Source organism: Physeter macrocephalus, chromosome 2, assembly GCF_002837175.3.
Source record: "Physeter macrocephalus isolate SW-GA chromosome 2, ASM283717v5, whole genome shotgun sequence".
NCBI classification, from domain to species: domain Eukaryota; kingdom Metazoa; phylum Chordata; class Mammalia; order Artiodactyla; family Physeteridae; genus Physeter; species Physeter macrocephalus.
Genome location: NC_041215.1, coordinates 71,890,517 through 71,907,812, shown reverse-complemented (window position 1 = coordinate 71,907,812; position 17,296 = coordinate 71,890,517). Strand labels below are relative to the sequence as shown.

General features: G+C 33.5%; 1 protein-coding gene across 6 annotated transcripts in view; it reads left to right on the top strand.

Annotated features, from left to right (window-relative positions):
* Positions 1–17,296, top strand: part of LOC102987877 (sodium channel protein type 1 subunit alpha) — an 86,190-nt gene that overhangs the window by 42,784 nt on the left and 26,110 nt on the right. For all 6 annotated transcript variants that reach the window (XM_007128325.2, XM_024122235.1, XM_007128323.2 and 3 more), the window contains exon 17: positions 15,516–15,636. In XM_007128325.2, the coding sequence (XP_007128387.2) occupies positions 15,516–15,636 (121 nt within the window). The remainder of the gene's footprint in view (positions 1–15,515; positions 15,637–17,296) is intronic.

Below are 17,296 nucleotides of genomic sequence, written 5' to 3'. Positions count from 1 at the left end.
AATGGCAAAATTTCATTCTTTTTTATGACTGAGTAGTATTCCATTGCATGTATATGCCACATCTTCTTTATCCATTCATCTGTTGACAGACACTTAGGTTGCTTCCATATCTTGATAATTGTAAATAATGCTGCTATGAACGTTGGGGTGCATGTATCTTTTCAAATTAGTTTTTGTTGTTGTTGTTGTTTTCAGATATATTCCTGGGAATGGAATTGCTGGGTCATATGATAGTTCTAATGTTAGTTTTTTGAGGAACCTCGGTACCTCCATACCACATGGCTGCACCAATTTATATACCCACCAACAGTGTACAAGGGTTCCCTTTTCTCCACATCCTCCCCAACATTTGTTATGTGTATTCTTTTTGATGATAGCCATTCTGACAGATGTGAGGTGATATCTCATTGTGGTTTTGATTTGCATTTCACTGATTATTTAGTGATGTTGAGCATCTTTTCATGGGCCTATTGGCCATTTGCATTTCCTCTTTGGAAAAATGTCTATTCAGCTCTTCTGCCCATTTTTTAATCTGGTTGGTTTTTTGTTTTTGTATTTTTTGATGTTGAGTTACATGACCTGTTTATATATGTTAGATAGTAACCCCTTATTGGTCATATCGTTTGCAAATATTTTCTCCCATTCAGTAGGTTGTCTTTTTATTTTGTCGATGGTCTCCTTTGCTGTGCAAAAGCTTTTAAGTTTAATTAGGTCCCATTTGTTCACTTTTGCTTTTACTTCCTTTGCTTTAGGAGACAGATCCAAAAAAATATTGCTATAATTTATGTCAAAGAGTGTTCTGCTTATGTTTTCCTCTAGGAGTTTTATAGTATCTGGTCTTACATTCAGGTTTTTAATCCATTTTGAGTTTGTTTTTGTATATGGTGTTAGAGAATCTTCTAATTTCATTCTTTACATGTAGCTGTCCAGTTTTCAGAGCATCACTTATTGAAGAGACTGTCTTTTCTCCATTGTATATTCTTGCCTCCTTTGTCATAGATTAATAGACCATAAGTGTGTGGGTTTATATCTGGGCTCTCTATCCATTGACCTATGTGTCTGTTTTTGTGCCAGTACCATACTTTTTGATTACTGTAGCTTTGTAGTATAATCTGAAGTCAGGGAGCATGATTCCTCCTGCTCCATTTTTCTTTCTCAAGATTGTTTTGTCTATTTGGGATCTTTTCTCCATACAAATTTTAAAATTATTTGTTCTAGTTCTGTGAAAAATGCCATTGGTATTTTGATAGGGATTGCATTGAATCTGTAGGTTGCCTTGTGTAAGATGATCATTTTAATAATATCGATTCTTCCAATCCAAGAACATGGTATATATTTCCATCTGTTTGTGTTATCTTCAATTTCTTTTTCCAAGTACAGTTCTTTTGCCTCCTTAGGTAGATTTATTCCTAAGTATTTTATACTTTTTGATGCAATGGTAAATGGGATTGTTTTCTTAATTTCTCTTCCTGATAGTTTGTTGTTAGTGTATAGGAATGCAACAGATTTCTGTATATTAATTTTGTATCCTGCAACTGTACCAAATTCATTGATGAGCTCTAGTAGTTTTCTGGTGGTGTCTTTAGGATTTTCTATGTATTGTATCATGTCATCTGCAAACAGTGACAGTTTCACTTCTTTCCAATTTGGATTCTTTTTATTTCTTTTTCTTCTTTGATTGCCATGTTTAGGACTTCCAAAACTGTGTTAAATAAAAGTGGCAAGAGTGGACATCGTTGTCTTGTTCCTGACCTTAAAGGAAATGCTTTCAGCTTTCCACCATTAAGTATGATGTTAGCGGTGGGTTTGTCATATATGGCCTTTATTATGTTGAGATGTGTTAACTCTCCACAAAGTGGGTTTATCATAAATAGATGTTGAATTTTATCAAAAGCTTTTTCTGCGTCTACTGAGATGATCATATGGTTTTTACTCTTCAATTTGTTAATGTAGTGTATCACATTGATTGATTTGCAGATATTGAAAAATCCTTGTATCCCTGGGATAAATCCCACTTGATCATGGTGTGTGATCCTTTTAATGTATTGTTAGATTTGGTTTGCTAGTATTTTGTTGAGGATTTTTATATCTATGTTCACCAGTGATATCTTTGTCTGGTTTTGGTAGCAGGGTGACACTTGCCTCATAGAACGAGTTTGGAAGTGTTCCTTCTTCTGCAATATTTTGGAATAGTTTGAGAAAGATAGATGTAAACTCTCCTCTAAATGTTTGGTAGAATTCACCTATGAAGTCATCTGGTCCTGGACTTTTGTTTGTTGCGAGATTTTCATTACTCAAAACTATTTTATTACAAAAACCATCCATAACGAATACTTTTCTGCAAAAATTTGACATAATTTATACTCATACATTTTTATTTGTATTGATCAGGGCTAACAGGAACACTGATCTCTTTATTAAGCAGTGATCATCCACTGAACCACTGGAGAAAGTTCTATTTCTTCATACTCTGTCATTTTATATCTTCAAACACTGCATTAATTGAAAATTTAAATGTTTAGTAGAAACTTTAGAGATAATTTAATGCACAATTTCTCAAATTATGAGTCATAACCCAGTAAGAGTTGATAAACCAATTTATTGTACCACTAATTTAAAAATTTTTTTAATTTAATAAAATAATGATATCAGAGCACATTGCACATTTAGGAAGAACTATTGAGTGAAGCTTTTGTTGCCTGTGCTGAACTATAATGCATTGCTTTTCTAATAGAGTACAACCACTAGGTCCATGGGGGTAGGGCCTGAAGTTCAGGAGTTCTTAAGTATGAGAAACACTGTTTCAGCTCTTTAAAGGTAGTGATCATGGAGCCTTCCTAACCCTAGGCAGAATGTGTGGCTTCTTTTTTGGTTCCCAGAGATATAAGGCACAAAGTGTGGGTAATAAACAACTCATGCTCTAGGCTCATGCATCTTACAAAGTATCATATTATTTTATTATAACCACTGATATGCATGTATGTCTCTCCTTTTATGTTGTGACGTATATACTTGTACATTTTTGGTAAAAAGTAGGCACTCAAATCAGACTTTTCCAGCTCATTTAACTCTTTTTAATAGAAGTAGTTTGAAGGTATTCATCACAGTTACTCTGATGAGAGCATTCTTGAAAATATAGTTTTATTTCCCATCATCCGGACTCCATTTTTCTCTTGATTCAATCCAATATTGAACTTTGTTGTTTTTCTCTTTGTTAAACATTTCACCTTATCAATTTATATTGGGCTTCAAGGAAAGTAATAATCCCTTATCTTTTTCCCATGAATTGCTGTTGAAATACAGTTGTTTCTCATCCAGTTGATATTTTTATATTAAATACTGAAACTTCTATTCATCCCCATTACATTTCAATTTATTTCATTCATTTTTGAATCTGGCTTTCTGTAAATATTCTTTTATAGATTACTATATTGTCCCAATTTTCCTTTACCATGCACTTTACCATGTCTTCCTTTTTGGTTAGAAATAAACCCATACAAAATTGTTTCTCTTCATTGCTCCCCTGGTCTTATATAGTACTCACTTCGTCAAAGCAAGGCACAAATCATGAGATGCTCTGCTTTTAGTGGAATTAAACTGAAAATAGATACCCCAAAAGATGAAGATTCTTTATTCTACATTAGGAATGCAGCCTATAATACGTTAAAGTAACTTTGCCATTTTGATTTTTCTGTTTTGGCCTTTATTCTTTTGCCTACCTTAATTTATTCAACAGTTACCATGTGCTAAGGAATGTATTAGATAATGAAGGATACAAATGAGCCATGATTCTGCTTATATATATACATATATGCATTTAGAAAGATGACTCTCTTCATAAATATATATGTATACAAATACACATATACATGTATCCACACACATACATACATTTGCATTTTAGAAAGATAACTTTCAACCTTTAAATATGCATTTCCATACTGGGACATACCTTATTGACTAAAAATATTACCTGTCATGACCTCTGTTCAACCTATTCCATTTTAATATATTAATGTTTCCATTCCTGAATTTCAATAATGAGTCTTATCTACAATGGGCAGTATTGAAATTATATTATTGCCTTGGGTTAAAATTACCGGTGCTCATAGTTTATTATCCATTTTTGAAGCCTTTGTTTTTAGACATGTGAGGCTGTAATTATAAAGTTGTTGGTAATGGAGTATTCTCTGAAGCCAAATACTGGGTTATATAATTCTATTTTAGCCACATACTGTGTGACCTTACTTGACTATCCAATCCTCAATTTCCTCATCTCAAAAATGGGGATAAAATCACCTACTTTTGGGGGAATATTATTAAATGAGATAGTAAATGTAAAGGACTTAGCACAGTGTCTAGCAAATTGTAAATATTCAATAAATTGTTATTATTATTATTACTAGTAGCATTCCCAACACTCTGTTCCTGGTAAGTTTTCTATTAAGAATTACTAGTAACATATTCTACTATTTGTCCTTTTTAGCTGTTTGACTTCTGCCCTCTGTCATAAACTGTTTTACATGTTTATCTGGAGAGAGTGATAAATTTTGTATTTTCTGTCTAATTTTTAAACTGTTTTCATTAAATTCTTGATAATGGTTAACTCATTTAAAATATTTTTTAAAACTATTTTTCTGAAGGGCATTCCAGTAAGAAAGAATAAATGAGCAAAAACCTAGAGCTATGAAGCATAGACTGTGTTTAGAAATAATTAGCTGTTTGCTGTTTCTGGGACATAAAATCTAGATGAAAGTAGAGGCATAACCAAGGAGTGGATAGTCTGTTTCCAGGAAACCAAGAATAGGCTGATATGAAGAAACACTGTAAAATGGAGGCTGGTACTTGTTTTACTTCCTCCATAAGGTACACACTCATGCATCACTGTCCCCCATTCCACGACAAATATGAGAGCTATCTTTTCTATACTTTCCCCCTTTTGGTCCCCCAAAACAGAAAAGGCATAGCATGGGTCACATTTCCTCACCTTTTTAAGTCCCAACGGACCTCAACCTTCAAAGAACATTCAAATAACCTAAGGTATTGTTTTTAAAACCTCAGAAAGTTTCTTGACTCATGGAAATAAATAGCTAGAAATATGGGTTTCTACTGAAAAATAATAGTAAAGAATGGAGGCTTGGACAGATTTTGAGGAGGTTTGAAAGCTGGGCAAAATTGCTGAGACTATGCAAAAGACAAATAAAGTCATATCTCCCCAATTAGAAAGTAAGTTGTTTTGGCAGTGAATTGTGTTTTATATAATTTTAATCCTCCGAAGCACCTACTGTAATGTTGGGTGCATAATAAGGGCTCAATATCTTTTTGAGTTTGGGCTGATTTTTATGAATACTAGACTGAGTCTGGTGGCCTTAACTCTATTATGGGCAATCACTAACTCTATATTATCCAGTTTCCTAATTTATAATAGGAGTACATCTCTTCTGTGGTGCTTATAGGAATGTTATGAGGATCTAAAAGCTGTTTAGAAGTTAAAAGGACTCAAAAAACATAAGGTAGTGATAGCTACTGATAGCGAAATTACTACTCTAATCTGTTTCAATAAATACTTTTAAAATGAATTATTAAACGTAGTCCTCTTTGGGATAAAAACAACATATTATTAAAGTAGTTAGGAAAAAGTACGTTTGTTTTTGCAATGAGTGAGCTCCAGACTGAGTAAAAATGTCATTCGAGTCTTTGTATACAATTCATATTAGTAACAGGTATCATTTGTTGGATGCTCACCATGGACAAAGCACTGTTTATAGGGCTTTACATGTACTGTTATGTCATTCAGTCTTCACACCATGAGACAGATACTATTATTCCAAACTTACAGATAAGGAAATTGAACTCAAAGAGTTTAAGTAGCTTGCCAAAGCCACACAGATAGTAAGGATTGATCCTGACCTAGAATCCAGGCTGTCAGTTACAGTCTATGTTCTGAACCATTACATTAAATTTCCTTAACAATTTCTTAAAAGGTACTATCTCTGACCTCTATTTGAAATGAATGACACTGTTTATTGAAGACCTAAGAATAGGTATCCACTGTAGAGTTGGTGTTCACTACCAAGCCCTCATCACTGGGCACAGGTTAATGGTATAGCCAGGAGAATCTCAGTCTTCCTCAGTCCTGGAGGGACATTTCCCTCCTCTGCTGGCCTGTAATTTAGGCTGATCTGCTTCTGACCTGTGGAGTTCTCCTAATTACAGAGTGCTTATTCTTAGAAACTATGGTTACTCAAAGTTGTGCTTTAGGAAGATACCCTTCTGAGTTTAATTCTACCTATAAGAATCTTCCAAATAATTAGGAAGCACTTCTATGGTTACATCATTAGCTTATGAAGTCTTTGAGAACAGGGAAAACACCAACCATGTCTTACCTTAAGTCCACAGCACATAAAAAATGTTTATCAAATGAATGAATAAATGTGTAATGAACAGTTAATTCTAGATCCCATTTGTCCTCCCAATGATATAACCTGTGTTAAAATTATGTTTACTTACTGCTTTGCCAATATTTTCTCATTTAATACTTTTATCTTTATTGTACATGATATAGATTGAAGAACACATGATAATTTTCAACCTGTTGTACATTGCTGAATATCAGCAAATTAAATTTGTGCTACCACATAAAGGTCTACAGTGAATGCCTTATGTGAACAATAGTCAGTTTTAAAATGTGCATAAGAACAGGAATTAAGCTTATTTCATATAACACAGTATGGCCCACATTCATCACAGTGCCTATCATATAGTAAGTAAATATGTGTTAAAGAAATAAGAATAGGAAGTCTTTGATTAATCTTGAATCAAATGGATATATACCAAGACTTTTGCAAATATCCAAATTTATGAACATCATGATAACAATTTTCTCTGTAGAAAAATGTCAGACAACATATCTGGGGATATTAAGAATCTACTGGGAGATAGGTATATATGCCTCCACACTTTTTTACCTATACTGTCTCTTTACCTCATGGTCTCTGATACAGCAGGTTTTGCCTCCATCTTGTATTACAGTTTCTTCTCTCTAAGCCCTTACCACAAGCTTGTTTAAATGGTCAAGACTCTCTCATTCTAAAATAAAATAAAATCATGTAAATTTTAAAAGCTATTCCTTTGATTTTATCCCTTTCTTAAGTTTCTTTTGTAATTTGTTCCTTGAATTCATTGCTGATCTTCTTTAAAAGATAACTGTGCTCGCTGTCTCCCATTTCCACTGCTCAGTCATCTTAAAGCATCATCTCTGGTTTCCACCTTTACTTTTCTCTCTCAAAAATCACCAGTGTTCTCTTAATTGCCAAGTTCAGTGGCCCTATTTTACTTGATATCTGCATCATTTCCTAATTCTTTAAGAGTCGTCATTCCCTGGCTTACAAAAGTCCAAGCTACTTTCCTCCCAACCATATGATCTCCTTCTCAAATAGCTTACAAGAAGCCTGAAGTCCTTCTCAACTTCTCTAATTGGAAGCCCCTCATCAAATTTACTGCCAAATCCTGTAGATTTTATCTCCTAAATCTGTCTCCAATCTTGACCATCCTCCCGCTCCTCATCCTATTATTTCACCAATATCAATAGAATTACCATCTGAAACACATTTCCATGGGGGGAGAAGGGCAGTCTTTATCATGAGCAACTTGATGGTCTTGAGAAGAACTATTTCACCAGTCTAATATCTCATGACTTATTTCATTTCTAATCACATAGTTCCATGAAGTTTATACCTTTTGACTCCATAATTTCTTATTAGAAATTCTCTTCTTATCCCTGTCATTCTCTGCAAAATCTAGCAAAAAAAAAGGAACTTTGAATTGTCTTTCAAGACACTGTCAGTTTATTCACTCAAACATATTGTTGTTTGTTGCTCATGATACCTAGCAATTCTTATTCTGGGCAAGGCTCTGAGACTCCCCTAAGTAGAATTACTACCTGCATAACCTGAAATGTCTATATTGCACTCTATTTCTCTGTTGTCTATCTGTCTATGCTACTTACTAATCTTGTGAGCAACTTGAGAACAAGAACTGTGGTCGTATACACCTTTGTACTTCTAGTAACTAGCACTGTACCTGGCACAAATGAGGTGCTTGATCAATGTTAATTGGCATCATGTAAGTTAATCTCACTTTTCCTGAATACATTTTCATCAGTTATATTTTTTGAAAGTGTACAGATAGAATAAACTAAGCAAGACTATTCCTAAGTCAAATTAAGTTAGCAGCTTAATCTTTAATGAAGCTTCTCCTCCCTGGGGAGAGGGCAGGGAGGAAGGAAGATGGAGGAGAAAAGAAAACAGTCAGAATTTTCGTATCATTGCCTGACAGATGCTCAGGAAACACGTTGTAGAGTCCCATCCGGGTATTGACTTGGAGTGTCCCTTCAGCCCTTGCCTATTTCCTTGTCTTGAGCTATATAGTTCCTCAGGACCATGATCCCTGTGAGATGGCAACTACTCTCCATGAAGAGTGCTACCATCTAGCCAACGGATACCCAAACTCCCTGTCCCTCATTACACCTAATTGATCACCAGGTACAACCAATGCTACCTTGTCTTTGTCTACTCTGCATCCACACCACCTCCACCCAATGTCAGACCTCCATCATCTCTCAGTTTTACTGCTACAGCCTCCAAAAAGGGCTCCCACATTCATATTCTCCTCACTAGTCCAGTTCCCACATAATGATAAGTGGTCTTTCTAAAAGATAAATCTGGCCATAGCTCTCTCGGCTTTCTAACCTTTCAGGAGCTGCCCATTGCTCCCAGTCTCTACTTCTTAACATGGCCTACAAGTCCCTGCAAAAGTGACCATTACTGACCTTTCCAGCCTCATGTAATAGTATTTACCACCCCTCCCCAGCCAACTACACTGATCTTTTGTTTCCTAAAACTCCTCATGCTTTATCAGGTTCTGATCTTCATTCCTGTTCCCTCTATCTGGGATATTCTCTTACCCCATATTTCTTCACCTGACTCCCACCCCAACTCAACCTTCTGGCCCCAAATGTCACTTTTTTCTACCCTGTTCTTCTTAGACTGAGTTAGGTGGTGCTCTCAAAATACCCTATACTTACCCTATCATAGTGTGTAGCAATTGTTGCTTGTCTTGTCTTATTTTGAGCCCATTAGGTACTGGGCCTATTATATTCACTATTTTATTTTTTCAGGTCCTAATTTTGATGCTTAGCATATACTAATATTTTTTAGTCGAAAAGATCAAATATCAGCAATTACACACATTACAAACTATAACTGTTACAGAAATTGTTGCCATGTATCCAGTAAGCAAATGACATATTCCATGTGTTATCTTGTTCAATCCTTATGACAACCATGTAAAGTAGGGATCATTTTACAAATTAGAAACTACAGCTTATGGAGGTCAAGATAATTGCCTAAAGTCCATAAAACCAGTCGTTGTGATTCAAACCCAAGCTTGTCTGACTCAAAAGAGAACTCTTCACCCTTTCACTGTAGTTATACAGTTCGCCTATCCAGTAGACACTTTAAAAATATTTGTTAAATATGTTATCATTTAACATTAAAAATTAATGTCAAAAGAATATTAGAGATTCTGCACTCATTCAGCAAAATAAATTTAACAATGGAAATTATTTGGTTTACAATTTTGCTTTCTAGCTTGGGAATTATAAATGCAATTTTGCAATTTTTTGCTTCTAATTCATTTGCAATCACAATAATTTTCTCTTGACCCATTATGTGATGAGAGGCTATACCTCCTTTGTTCCTTTATAGCTAATCATCTATATAAAAATTCACTTTTGACATACTTTAAAGCAGAATTCAGAGTATATCAGAGCTGTATTGCTTCATCTTTACCCCTACCTTAGGCAAGTGTTTGAATAACAGTAGGTTTCACAATTAATAAAAAATTTTTATATTTATTAAATATGAATAATCCACCGAAGATTGTCGTTCCAATGTAAAGCCCGATGAAGAAATCATCTGAGTTGTAGGAATGATATGGGAATTAATGAGTTAATATTTGACTTTTCTAACTGCTCTGTGGAAATGCTAAATCTCAGTACAGAGTCTGTTCCTTTGATATTATATTGTTGCCTTGCTGAGAGTTTTTAATAGAAGTCATTTTAATTTTTAATATGCTTAGTGTACACTAGAAATGTTTACTAATGCACAGTGTATACAATGAAATATTAATACTAATATTTTTAAGGTTGTTGAGCCTCTCAACTATGTATGATTTAAGATATATATCTTAAATATATATGTTAATATGTAGATATATAACAGTAAAATTTCCACCTTTAAAATAGTATATGCCTAGCTTTTAAAATATGTATTTTTTCATAAATAAAAAATATATATGTGTATACACATATATATACACACATATTCTGTATCCTTTTGACCCTTAAATTCCAGATTTATTTTTAATAGATTTTTATCACATTATAAATTGAACTTCTAGTAAACCCTATAAATAAGCTCCCTGTAACAAACCAAGTCTAAAATAAAAGCATAAACATCCTAAGATCAAGTCAGAGAACAACAACAAAAAAAACCATTTAATCACTTACTCAAAGAAATATTGTGGAGTGTACTATTTGCTTTCCTTTGTTTTGCTTCACCCTCAAGGTCAAAATCATTTACTATAGTACAGAACATTTTTGAAAAGCATGAAATGTTGCATAAATCCATTGAGGAGGAAAAATGCTCTTCCCATCAGGGTTGTAGTTATTAAATGGTTATTGAATGCCCTGATGTACAAGGCAAAGTGGATGCTTCAGATACACTGTGGTTCCTGCATTCTCTCTGCTCACTTATTGTCAGCGTGCCAAAAATACATGGACAATATAAGTCCTTACAGAAATTGAGCTATTGAGAGTTACATGTGAAAATATACATATTTTTAAATGAACTAGCTCATTTGGAAATTAGTAAATTAAAGGTTGATTAATGGCTTAATAAACATTAAAATGGATATTTAAATAGTCTATTAATCTCAAAGACCATGAGAACCAATTGCTTTATTATGTGAATGGTGAATTTCAAAATAAAATTAAATTTCAATGTAAGAACAAAAAAAGGAAAAATTAATTGTCCTTATTGGTTTTTAAATCAATACAAGTACTTATTTGAGAATGTTTTAGTTTTGCTGTTATCCAATTTATTTAGTATTTTATCTGAATTCATATCACATGTGCTAATATAGAGATGGACTCTTTCCATACATCTAAAAATTCTTCCCTTTTTGAGTAATAGTGTTATTACTCCAACCAAATAAAGAACTCAGAACTGCATCATCTTTGATTTCAACAATGAGAAATATAAGAATATATTGATAAAAGTATATTGGTTGTGAGAGTTTTAATACCATTCTTTTAGTCTGTGATGAATCAAAGAAAAATTAAATAAGGACATTGATAATTTGAATAATATAAATAGCAAAAATGTTATAAATGTATGTTATCTCAAAAATTATATGTACAGAGAATTCTTATTTTCAATGGCCCATGGTATTGATATATTTATACAAATTTCAAAGTAAGTCTCAATAAATTCAAACAAGCAGACATTGTTGGGCTATTATACCAATAAATTAAAGATAGAAGATATCATATAGGGTTATTAGCTAATCACAATGCAGTTAAATGAGAAATTAATAATAAAATGATAGAAAAAAATATAACCACTTGAAAAATTTAAAATGTCCTCCCAAACAGTAAGAACTTTTTCTTCCAAAATCTATGAAATTGGACCAAGCAGTCATTGAATGTCTTACTGTTAACAAGGATGATCAAGAAAGGATGAAAGAACATGACAAAGAACTTAGTTTGAGAAATTAGAAAAAGAACAACAAAACAAAGGGAACATAAATAAAGAGAAATTAATGAATTATCAATGTAGCAGATGATATTAGTATAGCACGTGGTTCTTAGGAAAAAAAATCAATAAAACACACAAACTTTAGTGTTGTCAGCAGAATCCTAAGATGACGCCAATGACTCAATAAGCTAGAGTTCAATTTATTAATTTTTTATGTATTTTAATCTATTTTATTTAATACATTTATTATTTAATTTTAAATTTACTTATTAATGTTCTTTATTTAGCTCATCAGTCAAAACCCTTGTTGCCTCCCGTGCATTGCCTAGGCACACTTCAGCTCAGTCGCTTCTGTATCTGTTTTATTTTTTGTGTTTTTCTTTTCTTTTTCACACCAATGCTATTTATTTACATTATGTATGAACTTATAGAAAAAATACTAACTTTTTTCTATGGTTAGCATAATTTATCTAGAGTATATTAACTGGCCTGAGCCTACTTGCCTGTGGTTTGGTCTTTCTAACATTCACTTGTCATTTTATCTGATGTCAGTATGACAATGGTGGGGCAAATTTCCCTCGCTAGTGTGAGAATCAGGGTCTATCAAGGGGGTCAGCAAGGATGTGGTTTACCAGGCTTCTTTTGCAAAATGTTGCTTTAGGGAGTTATTTAAACCAGATATGAATACTAAATTTAAAAATCGAACCTGTAATCATGTCCCATTCCTGAAACGTATACAAACTCCTTCCAATCCCAAACATTAAACTGCTTCATTTTGAAAACTGATACATACTTACGTTAAAATGTGCCTTTGGGCCTCTTGTTCCAGTCTGGGTCCATTGTTTGCAGTTCTGCATCATCACTTTAGCATGAGCCACACCTGTAATTCATCATCTATGAGTCCAGTTTAGGTTTTTCAAAGAGGACAAAGATTTTAAAGAACCTTATAAGGCAAACTGAATTTAGCATCCTTCCAGAAGTTTATATCCCAGATACACACCCCCCATTTTTTTGGCCACGCCCATGGCATGCGAGATCTTAGCTCCCCAACCAGGGATTGAACCTGTGCCCCCCACTAGACCACCAGGGAAGTCCCTAGATACCCCTTTTTAAAAATAATTATTCACGCCTAATTTTACAATAAGTTTTTTTAATGTGTTTGTATATGTATGAGAGATTTGTCTTTATTAGTTTATGCAATGATTTCAACTTAGTTTTTATGAATACAATAACTAACTTTGTTTTCAAACTCATTTTATCAAATTATGCAAGAGTAAATTCTGTAATTACATTAATTTACAATAGTACAGGTTGATTTGAACACAAACATAACTTATTCTTGATAAGTACACAACTCATCAGGTGGAAGCAGAGATGCACAGGTGTACTAGAGTGTAGCCAACCTCCTGAGAAAATATCAGCACGCCACCGGCATCAGTCATTGTGTTCTACAGAGAAAATGCCAAGCATCGTTAGCTTGGTAAGTCAGTTAGTATGGAGGTGGGCTAAATAAAAAGAATTACGTGCTGAAAGAATTGTGCAGATAAAGATGAGAGAGTAATTATTCTTCTTCCACAATGATGGGCAAAAACCACTGTAAACAAAAGCCAGAGAACATTAAGAAGTTCAACTTGACTAAAGGACAGCTTCTGTGAAAGATAGATTTGGGAAATTTGGTTAGAAAGCTAAGTTGGAGACAGAAATTTCATTTGGTAGTAATATCTGAAACAGAGGTATTCATTCATTCACCAAATATTTATTGGGCATGTAGCATAAGTCAGGCTTTGTGTTCCACAAAGGTCTAGAATTAGGTGAGGCTAGAATAAGGATGAACTTATTATTTATAGCTGTCCAAAAAAGAAGTGACAATAGTCAACAGAGAGTTCATAAGAATTTGGAAAATGAAACTGAGAGAAGAGTTATTTCAAAGGTAGAATTAAATGACTTTACTGTCAATATTTGAAATGAATAAGACAAGGAGATTTGAGTCGAGGTGCTGAAAGAATGATATTGCAAAGAATCGGAATCAGGAACTTGGTTTAAAAAGTAGATTTAGGATAGAAAAAAAAAAAAAGACATCTTTAATTAAGAGCGTGCTGAGTTTAAGTGACACTAGGCACACTTCTACTTTCCTGCCATAGTCCAGGCAGATCATGGAATATACTTACATTGCTTAAGATGTGTTTGGAAATTAATTTGTAAGCATCTAGAGGATCACTTGTCTATACCTGGGAACTTTCCAGGAGCACATCTTCCAACTGAGTACTAATAATGGGAATTTAATCATCTCTTATATCCTTTTAAAATTTCTAAAATGTAGATTGACTCCCAACTGTATGCATTAAAGGGAAAATATGCTTAGAAGTAGAGTAACTGGTAACATATTACAAAGTTGGGTTATAAGACAAGAATAGATAATTTTAAAGAATATTCTTAAGAATAAAGTTGTATATATTGGCAACAGCTCTCATCTGGAGAAAGTCTGACTCAGTAAGACCTGGAGCAACTATACATAAAAAAAGGTATCAATTTACTTTATCATCATCTAGGCAAGCCATATCAGGGGAGGATATTTAGGGAGGCAATAAGTAGACATAAACAAATTAATTTTATATTATTTTAGGTTCACATCAGTACTCACAGTTGCTAATTGGAAAACTGAAATCTGGGTTACCAATAATGATATTTAATAATGGATACAAAGTTTGATATGGAGCCTGATATTTAGCACTCTGTGTGAAGAACTGTGATAAGCAAAAGCTGGATTTGTCCAGAAATTTTAAAGACTTTTCAAACAGTATTTTAAAAGAATTTCTCTGTGAGTTAAAGTAATATTATACCAAAATATTTTATTATTGCTTGTGCTTAAGTTACTATTATGACATTTGCTTTATAACAAGTATATAATTCGTTTGGCATAATTACTGGAAACAAAGATTAAATAGAACTCATGTCTACACCTGCCCAAAAGTTAGTTTTTTGCATCTGATGAAATAATTTTCATGAAGACACTGAATATATGTATTATATAAAATTCCATTATTGGTTTATGTTATAAACAAGGTGTCTTTGTTTTTGTGTTTCACTTCAAGATTGAATGGTAGATTCTCTTCATCTGTTAGATTCATCTTGATAGTTTTTCTATGGATTATTTCCACTTTTAAATTGATGGAAGAATTATAAGCATGTGAATACACTGTTTCTTTTATTTCAGAAACAGGGTGGTTGCACAGAAGTCAGAGCATGGGCTTTGGGCTCAGGAATAATTCTCTCAAATCTTGGCTTTCTCACTTGTTGGTTATATGACATTAGACAAGTTACTTAACCTGTCTAAACCTTAATTTTATCATTTGTAAAGTGATAACGATGATCACTAACTTCCCCTCTCCCACCCCTCCCTCTGGGGCTTCTCTAATTCATAGGACAATGGTTTGCTTAGTACATGTTTTTGATGGCCGTTTGTAACTTCATAACATAGCAATCTGACTTCATACATTGCAAATTATGGTAAAGGAGTTACCATAGATGATTTCCTTATTTCTCCTCTTATTCAATCATTCTTTTGCTCTAATCTTAAAATCTCTTCATTTCAAGGAGAATCCAGAATCCGTTCATTGTCCTAATCCTTTCTTGCTAGGCTATTTCTTAGGTACCAAAATTAAAGTGATTTACTTTTTATGTCCATCTCACGCTCAGAAACTTAATGAAAGCAGTAGCTCATCCGAAGGCAGCACTGTAGACATTGGAACACCTGCCGAGGAACAGCCTGTAGTGGAACCTGAGGAAACCCTTGAACCTGAAGCCTGTTTCACTGAAGGTAAAGAACATGATCTTCACATTAATATTCCTTTTATAGAGTGCAGTTTTTTTAGCTGTTGATCACCCAAAATGGACCACTCAGAATAGAACTTTGTAGTCAATCTATTTCAATTACCTCTTATATGCTAACAGATTTTAAATCTCATGTTATGTTTTGGTTATATCTGCCCATTATGTGTAAGGGACCATGAACATGGAGAAAAGATATTTTAATGTAATCAAAACTAATGACTAATTTATAATATTTCAAATAAAATGGTGATTTTGCAATAAGTTGGCATCTTAAGCCCTAGTCAACATTCTCATACACAAAAGTTACTTTAAAAATAATTTTTTAGCTATTAAAGTCAAATAAGTTGCAAATGCTCAAATGTATTTTTTTAACAAAATCATTATTTTCCAATGCTTGCTGGGTGAAACAGGAAATAAGCACTGCCCAATACCTGATCCCTGCACAGTATCTAGTTTAGCCTGGCACAATATGGACAATAAGTCTAAGAGCTTTGTTTTCTCCATGATTAGTATTTCCCATGGTCTGAGTTTCTTGGGAATTTGAGTTTTGAAGATATGAATATATTTGCATATTCTCTATTTTGTGATGTTTTTTCCTCATAGGCCTGATATATATTTTCTCCCTCTTTTCCTGTATAAATTATACACATCACTCAAAGTCCTCAAAACTAACTTCATCCGACCACGGTGGAAAAAACTTCTTATTCCTCTGAACAGCTATAAATAAAGATATTCTTTAATTCACCTGATAACTAATCATGTATTATCTTATGAGGGTTCTTCTCTTTCTCTTTTGAACTGTTATATGTATCTTTACTGGCTTTCTTTCTCCCTTCCTCCTTTCCTTCCTTCCTTCCCTTCTTTCCCTTCCCCTCCTTTCTCCCCTTTCTTCAAGCATACCTGATGTTTTTTTTGACTTGAGGCAGGGTTCTTTTGTTATATCTGTTCTTAAAAACCAGATTGTAGGTTTCCTGGGGGCAAGTCCATGTTCTGTACCTTTTTACCTTTTTTCTCTTTCTCTTTTTTTTTTTTTTTAATATCCTCTATGGTGATTACAAAGGTGCTCACAAATTTCTCTTGATTTAATTATTTTTTTAATTCTATTTTTTTATTGGAGTATAGTTGATTTACAATGTTGTGTTAATTTCTGCTGTACAACAAAGTGATTCAGCTTTATATATATATATATACATTCTTTTTTATATTCTTTTCCATTATGGTTCCTGTTGATTTAATTCTTGTTAGAGTGAGTGAAAGCAGTATAGGGAAGGCAGCACCAAATCAAAGCAGGACTATGCAAATCACATTTTAGTGGACTAAATTAATCTTGAAAATTATATAAGCTCTTCTAGGAGCACCACAAGAGAACCTAAACAGTAAGAAACAGCATTGTTGGGTGAGAACTTTATTATTACTCTGCATCCTCTTTAAAAGGGACGTTTTCTGCTTATTATTAATTTCACTTTGAAGTCCTTTCCTAGAGTGACTTCAACATAGTGCAATAGGATGATATAGTACAAGGCAAAGCTACTTAACATGTACTTGTACTTTACAACGTTCTTTCTTGGACATAGCAGTTGGGTCAGAAAAAACAGGTATTATCCAGGGAACCGTTTAAAGAGGCTGGATAATTTTCACAACTTCAC